The sequence below is a fragment of the Oncorhynchus gorbuscha genome, linkage group LG05 (genome assembly GCF_021184085.1).
Source record: "Oncorhynchus gorbuscha isolate QuinsamMale2020 ecotype Even-year linkage group LG05, OgorEven_v1.0, whole genome shotgun sequence".
In the NCBI taxonomy this organism is placed as follows: Eukaryota; Metazoa; Chordata; class Actinopteri; order Salmoniformes; family Salmonidae; genus Oncorhynchus; species Oncorhynchus gorbuscha.
In genome coordinates, this window is record NC_060177.1 from 96,733,258 (window position 1) to 96,743,906 (window position 10,649).

Below are 10,649 nucleotides of genomic sequence, written 5' to 3' on the forward strand. Positions count from 1 at the left end.
CATTTCACTGTGAGGGTCTACTACACCTGTTGTATTCAGCATTTCACTGTGAGGTCTACTACACCTGTTGTATTCAGCATTTCACTGTGAGGTCTACAGCAAATGTTGTAACCATTTCACTGTGAGGTCTACTACACCTGTTGTATTCAGCATTTCACTGTGAGGTCTACTACACCTGTTGTATTCAGCATTTCACTGTGAGGTCTACACCTGTTGTATTCAGTAGCCATTTACATTACATTTAAGTCATTTAGCAGACGCTCTTATCCAGAGCGACTTACAAATTGTGCATTCACCTTATGACATCCAGTGGGACAGTCATTTAACAATAGTGCATCTAAAACTTAGGGGGGTGGGGTGAGAGGGATTACTTATCCTATCCTAGGTATTCCTTAAAGAGGTGGGGTTTCAGGTGTCTCCGGAAGGTGGTGATTGACTCCGCTGTCCTGGCGTCGTGAGGGAGTTTGTTCCACCATTGGGGGGCCAGGGCAGCGAACAGTTTTGACTGGGCTGAGCGGGAGCTGTAGCTTCCTCAGTGGTAGGGAGGCGGAGCAGGCCAGAGGTGGATGAACGCAGTGCCCTTGTTTGGGTGTAGGGCCTGATCAGAGCCTGGAGGTACTGAGGTGCCGTTCCCCTCAGCTCCGTAGGCAAGCACCATGGTCTTGTAGCGGATGCGAGTTTCAACTGGAAGCCAGTGGAGAGAGCGGAGGAGCGGGGACCACGTGAGAGAACTTGGGAAGGTTGAACACCAGACGGGCTGCGGCGTTCTGGATGAGTTGAAGGGGTTTAATGGCACAGGCAGGGAGCCCAGCCAACAGCGAGTTGCAGTAATCCAGACGGGAGATGACAAGTGCCTGGATGAGGACCTGCGCCGCTTCCTGTGTGAGGCAGGGTCAACAGTACTCTGCGGATGTTGTAAGCATGAACCTACAGGAACGGGCCACCGCCTTGATGTTGGTTGAGAACGACAGGGTGTTGTCCAGGATCACGCCAAGGTTCTTGGCGCTCTGGGAGGAGGACACAATGGAGTTGTCAACCGTGATGGCGAGATCATGGAATCGGGCAGTCCTTCCCCGGGAGGAAGAGCAGCTCCGTCTTGCCAGGTTCAGCTTGAGGTGGTGATCCGTCATCCACACTGATATGTCTGCCAGACATGCAGAGATCAACGTATCTACAGCCACCTGGTCATCAGAAGGGGAAAGGAGAAGATTAAATCAATGTCAGTCTGCATAGCAATGATAAGAGAGACCATGTGAGGTTATGACAGAGCCAAGTGACTTGGTGTATAGCGAGAATAGGAGAGGGCCAAGAACAGAGCCCTGGGGGACACCAGTGGTGAGAGCGCGTGGTGAGGAGACAGATTCTCGCCAGCCACCTGGTAGGAGCGACCTGTCAGGTAGGACCCAATCAATCGTGGGCAGTATCGCAGAGATGCCCAACTCGGAGAGGGTGGAGAGGAGGATCTGATGGTTCACAGTATCGAAGGCAGCCTATAGATCTAGAAGGATGAGAGCAGAGGAGAGAGAGTTAGCTTTAGCAGTGCGGAGCGCCTCCGTGATACAGAGGGAGAGCAGTCTCAGTTGAATGACTAGTCTTGAAACCTGACTGATTTGGATCAAAATCATTCAGAGAGATACGGGAGAGCTGGCCAAGGACGGCAATCAAGAGTTTTGGAGAGAAAATCAATCAGAAGGGATACTGGTCTGTAATTGTTGACATCGGAGGGATCGAGTGTAGGTTTTTTCAGAAGGGGTGCAACTCTCGCTCTCTTGAAGACGGAAGGACGTAGCCAGCGGTCAGGGATGAGTTGATGAGCGAGGTGAGGTAAGGGAGAAGGTCTCCGGAAATGGTCTGGAGAAGAGAGGCAGGGGAAATAGGGTCAAGCGGGCAGGTTGTTGGGCAGCCCAAATCAATCAGTCAATCAACAGTCATCAAGGCAGATTTCATCTGGAGAGAGAGGGAGAAAGAGGTCAGAGCACAGGGTAGGGCAGGCAGCAGAACCAGCGGTGTCGTTTGACTTAGCAAATCGAGGATCGGATGTCTCAGACCTTCTTTTCAAAATGGTTGATCTAAGTCATCTGCAGAGAGGGAGGAGGGGGCGGAGGATTCAGGAGGCAGGAGAAGGTGGCAAAGAGCTTCCTAGGGTTAGAGGCAGATGCTTGGAATTCTACGTGGTAGCCCAAATGGCTTTAGCAGCAGAGACAGAGGAGGAAAATGTAGAGAGGAGGGAGTGAAAGGATGCTAGGTCCGCAGGGAGGCGAGTTTTCCTCCATTTCCGCTCGGCTGCCCGGAGCCCTGTTCTGTGAGCTCGCAATGAGTCATCGAGCCACGGAGCGGGAGGGGAGGACCGAGTCGGCCTGGAGGATAGGGGACATAGAGAGTCAAGGGATGCAGAGAGGGAGGAGAGGAGGGTTGAGGAGGCAGAATCAGGAGATAGGTGGGAGAAGGTTTGAGCGGAGGGAAGAGATGATAGGATGGAAGAGGAGAGAAGCGGGGGAGAGAGAGCGAAGGTTGGGACGGGGCGCGATACCATCCAGTAGGGCAGTGTGGGAGGTGTTGGATGAGAGCGAGAGGGAAAAGGATACAAGGCAGTGGTCGGAGACTTGGAGGGGGTTGCAATGTTCAGCATTTCACTGTGAGGTCTACTACACCTGTTGTATTCAGCATTTCACTGTGAGGTCTACTACACCTGTTGTATTCAGCATTTCACTGTGAGGTCTACTATCACCTGTTGTATTCAGCGCATTTGACTAATAACTTTTTTATTCGATCTGACATGGGTCCTTTTGTTCGATGGATCAGGGTCATGAACAATATAGGTGACATACCGTACATTCATGTCCTCCAGATTTATATGTTCATTAAGTGTTGTCTCCTCCTTTCATTCATCCCTCCCAGGTCACATAAGAGTGCCCTGAAGTCCATCATGAAGAAGAAAGATGGCCAGCCAGGGTTCTTTGGGAACCAAGAAGAACCTACAGTTTGTAGGAGTCAATGGAGGGTCAGTCTACAGGATGTAGCTATTACAACAGGTCCTAGAGCAGTGGTATTCACAGTCGGGGTTACGACTCAGGTAATTGCAGTGGGGTTGCCAGAAATTCTGTAGAATAAAATGGGGGCCCTGCTGAGAAAGTTTGAATACCACTGGTCTAGAGACTGTGATTTGAACTTTTAAATGCAAACAGCAAATAGTAGAACCATTGAATGTGTACCTCTGTAGGGAGTTTGTATCAGTAGCCATTTTGAATGTGTACCTCTGTAGTGCGTTCGTATCAGTAGCCATTTTGAATGTGTACCTCTGTAGGGAGTTTGTATCAGTAGCCATTTTGAATGTGTATCTCTGTCTTGCATTTGTATCAGTAGCCATTTTGAATGTGTATCTCTGTAGTGCGTTTGTATTTAATTTTACCTTTATTTAACCAGGCAAGTCAGTTAAGAACATATTCTTATTTTCAATGACGGCCTGGGAACATGTTGTCTTCCCCAGTGGGTTAACTGCCTGTTCAGGGGCAGAACGACAGATTTGTACCTTGTCAGCTCGGGGTTTGAACTCCAACCTTCCGGTTACTAGTCCAACGCTCTCTAACCACTAAACAAAAATAACAATCAGAGACCACAATGAAAATAAATGGGCAACTTTTGCAATCCCAGCTTATATTATTGTTCACTATTATTATTAGTGGTAGTAGTATTATTACTATTATTATTATTATTATTATTAGTCACATTTCAACAAATCTACTGAGTATATACTGTATGTTTTCAAATCAGTCAGTCAATCAACAGTATCTACAGGCAGCTCAAATCAATCAACAGTATCTACAGGCAGCTCAAATCAATCAACAGTATCTACAGGCAGCCCAAATCAATCAACAGTATCTACAGGCAGCCCAAATCAATCAGTCAATCAACAGTATCTACAGGCAGCCCAAATCAATCAACAGTATCTACAGGCAGCCCAAATCAATCAGTCAATCAACAGTATCTACAGGCAGCCCAAATCAATCAACAGTATCTACAGGCAGCCCAAATCAATCAGTCAATCAACAGTATCTACAGGCAGCCCAAATCAATCAACAGTATCTACAGGCAGCCCAAATCAATCAGTCAATCAACAGTATCTACAGGCAGCCCAAATCAATCAACGATATCTACAGGCAGCCCAAATCAATCAGTCAATCAACAGTATCAGCAGGCAGCCCAAATTGATCAACGGTATCTACAGGCAGCCCAAATCAATCAGTCAATCAACAGGATCGACAGGCAGCCCAAATCAATCAACAGTATCTACAGGCAGCCCAAATCAATCAACAGTATCTACAGGCAGCCCAAATCAATCAACAGTATCTACAGGCAGCCCAAATCAATCAACAGTATCTACAGGCAGCCCAAATCAATCAACAGTATCTACAGGCAGCCCAAATCAATCAACAGTATCTACAGGCAGCCCAAATCAATCAACGGTATCTACAGGCAGCCCAAATCAATCAACGGTATCTACAGGCAGCCCAAATCAATCAACGGTATCTACAGGCAGCCCAAATCAATCAACGGTATCTACAGGCAGCCCAAATCAATCAACGTATCTACAGGCAGCCCAAATCAATCAACGGTATCTACAGGCAGCCCAAATCAATCAACGGTATCTACAGGCAGCCCAAATCAATCAACGGTATCTACAGGCAGCCCAAATCAATCAACGGTATCTACAGGCAGCCCAAATCAATCAACGGTATCTACAGGCAGCCCAAATCAATCAACGGTATCTACAGGCAGCCCAAATCAATCAACGGTATCTACAGGCAGCCCAAATCAATCAACGGTATCTACAGGCAGCCCAAATCAATCAACGGTATCTACAGGCAGCCCAAATCAATCAACGGTATCTACAGGCAGCCCAAATCAATCAACGGTATCTACAGGCCGCCCAAATCAATCAACGGTATCTACAGGCCGCCCAAATCAATCAACGGTATCTACAGGCCGATAGTCCAAATCAATCAACGGTATCTACAGATAGCCGCCCAAATCAATCAACGGTATCTACAGGCAGCCCAAATCAATCAACGGTATCTACAGGCAGCCTAAATCAATCAACGTATCTACAGGCAGCCCAAATCAATCAACGGTATCTACAGGCAGCCCAAATCAATCAACGGTATCTACAGGCAGCCCAAATCAATCAACGGTATCTACAGGCAGCCCAAATCAATCAACGGTATCTACAGGCAGCCCAAATCAATCAACGGTATCTACAGGCAGCCCAAATCAATCAACGGTATCTACAGGCAGCCCAAATCAATCAACAGCCCAAATGCAGGAACAAGTATGATGTAGTATTATGCTGCTGGCTGGTTGTGTTTTCTTTCTGAAACCTGACTGACATGCAGTAGTTCTGTGAGATAGTGTTGACTTTGTCTTCCTCTGTTGGCGTTCTGATGCAGGTACGAGACAACGTCGAGTGATGAATCAGAGGACAGCAGCTCCTCTGATACAGAAGAGGAGGAGGAGGAAGAGGAGGAGGAGGGGAATGTGTTCGGAGGAGGAGAGGAAGCTGAAGAGAGGAACACAGAGGAATTCCAGAACGAGGGTGCAGTGGAAGCGGGAACGAGTGAAGAGGAGGGAGGAGGAGACAAGCTAGAGATGAGAGAGAGGTGGGCTAAGTGAATTCAGGGGAGAAAGTAAGCCGGTCCACATGGCTTCCGGGAAATTAATAGTGGGGTACGCCGCCCGGTAAAACAAAACTTATCACAATCATTTAAATTAAATGCCAAGAAAAATAAATTACCGCATCTCAGCTCCATGAACATTTGCAAATGATAAAAATATTTTATGTTCAAACAGCTCTCCTGTGAAGTTGTGACTTGCGACATACGCCTAGTTTCCTGAATCGGGTCATATAAATGAAATGAAACACATTAAAAAAGTGGGAGAACAACTTGTAGGCAAACCGATAGTCCAGCCCTCCACATGTTGTCTTCCCCATTCGGTAACTGATAGTCCAGCCCTCCACATGTTGTCTTCCCCATTCGGTAACCGATAGTCCAGCCCTCCACATGTTGTCTTCCCCATTCGGTAACCGATAGTCCAGCCATCCACATGTTGTCTTCCCCATTCGGTAACCGATAGTCCAGCCCTCCACATGTTGTCTTCCCCATTCGGTAACCGATAGTCCAGCCCTCCACATGTTGTCTTCCCCATTCGGTAACCGATAGTCCAGCCATCCACATGTTGTCTTCCCCATTCGGTAACTGATAGTCCAGCCCTCCATGTCTTCCCCATTCGGTAACCGATAGTCTAGCCCTCCACATGTTGTCTTCCCCATTCGGTAACCGATAGTTTAGCCCTCCATATGTTGTCTTCCCCATTCGGTAACCGATAGTCCAGCCCTCCACATGTTGTCTTCCCCATTCGGTAACCGATAGTCCAGCCCTCCACATGTTGTCTTCCCCATTCGGTAACCGATAGTCCAGCCCTCCATGTCTTCCCCATTCGGTAACCGATAGTCCAGCCCTCCACATGTTGTCTTCCCCATTCGGTAACTGATAGTCTAGCCCTCCACATGTTGTCTTCCCCATTCGGTAACCGATAGTCCAGCCCTCCACATGTTGTCTTCCCCATTCGGTAACCGATAGTCTAGCCCTCCATATGTTGTCTTCCCCATTCGGTAACCGATAGTCCAGCCCTCCACATGTTGTCTTCCCCATTCGGTAACCGATAGTCCAGCCCTCCACATGTTGTCTTCCCCATTCGGTAACCGATAGTCCAGCCCTCCACATGTTGTCTTCCCCATTCGGTAACCGATAGTCCAGCCATCCACATGTTGTCTTCCCCATTCGGTAACCGATAGTCCAGCCATCCACATGTTGTCTTCCCCATTCGGTAACTGATAGTCCAGCCCTCCATGTCTTCCCCATTCGGTAACCGATAGTCCAGCCCTCCACATGTTGTCTTCCCCATTCGGTAACTGATAGTCCAGCCCTCCATGTCTTCCCCATTCGGTAACTGATAGTCCAGCCCTCCACATGTTGTCTTCCCCATTCGGTAACTGATAGTCCAGCCCTCCATGTCTTCCCCATTCGGTAACTGATAGTCCAGCCCTCCACATGTTGTCTTCCCCATTCGGTAACTGATAGTCCAGCCCTCCACATGTTGTCTTCCCCATTCGGTAACTGATAGTCCAGCCCTCCACATGTTGTCTTCCCCATTCGGTAACTGATAGTCCAGCCATCCACATGTTGTCTTCCCCATTCGGTAACCGATAGTCCAGCCCTCCACATGTTGTCTTCCCCATTCGGTAACCGATAGTCCAGCCCTCCACATGTTGTCTTCCCCATTCGGTAACCGATAGTCCAGCCATCCACATGTTGTCTTCCCCATTCGGTAACCGATAGTCCAGCCATCCACATGTTGTCTTCCCCATTCGGTAACCGATAGTCCAGCCATCCACATGTTGTCTTCCCCATTCGGTAACCGATAGTCCAGCCCTCCATGTCTTCCCCATTCGGTAACCGATAGTCTAGCCCTCCACATGTTGTCTTCCCCATTCGGTAACCGATAGTCCAGCCATCCACATGTTGTCTTCCCCATTCGGTAACCGATAGTCCAGCCCTCCATGTCTTCCCCATTCGGTAACCGATAGTCCAGCCCTCCATGTCTTCCCCATTCGGTAACCGATAGTCCAGCCCTCCATGTCTTCCCCATTCGGTAACCGATAGTCCAGCCCTCCATGTCTTCCCCATTCGGTAACCGATAGTCCAGCCCTCCATGTCTTCCCCATTCGGTAACCGATAGTCCAGCCCTCCACATGTTGTCTTCCCCATTCGGTAACCGATAGTCCAGCCATCCACATGTTGTCTTCCCCATTCGGTAACCGATAGTCCAGCCCTCCACATGTTGTCTTCCCCATTCGGTAACCGATAGTCCAGCCCTCCATGTCTTCCCCATTCGGTAACCGATAGTCCAGCCATCCACATGTTGTCTTCCCCATTCGGTAACCGATAGGCCAGCCCTCCATGTCTTCCCCATTCGGTAACCGATAGTCCAGCCATCCACATGTTGTCTTCCCCATTCGGTAACCGATAGTCCAGCCCTCCACATGTTGTCTTCCCCATTCGGTAACCGATAGTCCAGCCATCCACATGTTGTCTTCCCCATTCGGTAACCGATAGTCCAGCCCTCCACATGTTGTCTTCCCCATTCGGTAACCGATAGGCCAGCCCTCCATGTCTTCCCCATTCGGTAACCGATAGTCCAGCCCTCCACATGTTGTCTTCCCCATTCGGTAACCGATAGTCCAGCCATCCACATGTTGTCTTCCCCATTCGGTAACCGATAGTCCAGCCATCCACATGTTGTCTTCCCCATTCGGTAACTGATAGGCCAGCCCTCCATGTCTTCCCCATTCGGTAACCGATAGTCCAGCCCTCCACATGTTGTCTTCCCCATTCGGTAACCGATAGTCCAGCCCTCCACATGTTGTCTTCCCCATTCAGTAACCGATAGTCCAGCCATCCACATGTTGTCTTCCCCATTCGGTAACCGATAGTCCAGCCCTCCACATGTTGTCTTCCCCATTCGGTAACCGATAGTCCAGCCATCCACATGTTGTCTTCCCCATTCGGTAACCGATAGTCCAGCCCTCCACATGTTGTCTTCCCCATTCAGTAACCGATAGTCCAGCCATCCACATGTTGTCTTCCCCATTCAGTAACCGATAGTCCAGCCCTCCATGTCTTCCCCATTCGGTAGCAACTCCTCCAACACTCGATTTCATCCGTTAGCTTTTTCCCTCATTGAGGAAACATCTTCTTTCGTCTCCAAACTTCCATTGAACTTTTCAGTATCAGAGACTGCAAAGAAACCCTAAAATATTGTGAAGGTAACTATTTTCACAAGCTGTGGTACTTACTTAATTGTGAGAAGCCATGCTTGTTGCTGTGATCAGTTTTTTTTGGTGCTTTTTAGAAAAACTGTTCAAAACTATTTTCCCAGTTGGAGGTAGTTTTTTTCAAGAGTTCCCAGTTTTCTTGAACGCACTGAAGTCTGAAGTCGGATATTTCAGAGTTCCAAGTTGCTGTTTTCGATTGCGGCATTTCTACCACCGTTTTTGTTGTTGCGCACTAGCTCAGGTTTCACACGCCCACATTCTGGATAGCTGATCGAACAGCCAATGAAAGGTACCCACCCAGGCTCAGCGAGGAGAATAAGAGAGAGGGGTTGTACACCAAAGTTACACATAGTCGAATTAAATACGTAAATTCCAAACTTCTGACATTTAATAAATTACTAATTACATGATCCTCCCTGGACTAAATTAAAAAAGCGAAACCCTTTCCCATTTTCCTCCGGGTAACAGTTGCATTCATTTCGACCGGTCCCTAAACGTAATTCTATGATTAGACCCACTGAGATCATACTACATTAATAGGGGTTCTATATGTAATTCTATGATTAGACCCCCTCTCCCTCTCCCTACCCCCCTCTCCCTACCCCCACCTCCCTACCCCCCTCTCTTTACCCCCCTCCCTACCCCCCATCTCCCTATCCCCCTCTCCTTACCCCCCCCCCTCCCTACCCCCTCTCTAATACATGATCACATTCATGACAAATCTTTACTAGGCCTCCTAGACCCAGTGAGATCATACTACATTAATAGGGGTTCTATATGTAATTCTATGATTAGACCCACTGAGATCATACTACATCAATAGGGGTTCTATATGTAATTCTATGATTAGACCCACTGAGATCATACTACATTAATAGGGGTTCTATATGTAATTCTATGATTAGACCCACTGAGATCATACTACATTAATAGGGGTTCTATATGTAATTCTATGATTAGACCCACTGAGATCATACTACATTAATAGGGGTTCTATATGTAATTCTATGATTAGACCCACTGAGATCATACTACATCAATAGGGGTTCTATATGTAATTCTGTGACTAGGGTGATCAATAATATAGTATGTCCCATACCAGTAAGAAACCACATCTACTTTCACCCCTAGATTTGGAAAATAAAGAAATTGTCCATTTGTCTGAATTAAATTTAGTCCTGTCTCTCTCTCTCCAGGTTTGAGTTGAGTGAGAAGATGTTGGCTGCCTGTAACGTGTTGAAGAACCACCTGAATGATGGCAAGGCCTTAACCAGTAAAGATGTGGTGAGCAACTGTTGTTATTAACTCTGCTTCTGAATAATTCTACCTTTTTTCTCTCTCTCGCTCTCGCTCTCTCTCGCTCTCGCTCTCTCTCGCTCTCTCTCTCTCGGGCTTTATTGTCATGGGAAACATATGTTTACATTGTCAAAGCAAGTGAAATAGATAATAAACAAAAGTGAAATGAACAGTAAATATTACATTCACATAAGTTCCAAAATACTAAAGACATTACAAATGTCATATTTGCAAATAGTTAAAGTACAAAAGGGAAAAGAAAGGAAAATAAATACATGTACATTGGTGTTTGTTCTTCACTGGTTGACCTTTTCTCGTGGCAACAGGTCACAAATCTTGCTGCTGTGATGGCACACTGTGGTATTGCACCCAGTAGATATGGGAGTTAATCAAAAATTGGGTTTGTTTTTTTAATTCTTTGTGGGTTTTTGAAGTCTGAGGAAAATATGTGTTTCTAATGTGG

The 10,649-nt window shown here is 47.3% G+C and overlaps 1 protein-coding gene across 1 annotated transcript in view; it reads left to right on the forward strand.

The window, feature by feature from the left end:
- Positions 1-10,649, forward strand: part of kank1a (KN motif and ankyrin repeat domains 1a) — a 143,219-nt gene that overhangs the window by 119,316 nt on the left and 13,254 nt on the right. Inside the window, 5 exon segments of the mRNA XM_046348363.1 lie at positions 2,032-2,039; positions 2,909-2,947; positions 2,949-3,001; positions 5,445-5,654; positions 10,087-10,174. Coding sequence (XP_046204319.1) covers positions 2,032-2,039; positions 2,909-2,947; positions 2,949-3,001; positions 5,445-5,654; positions 10,087-10,174 — 398 coding nt within the window.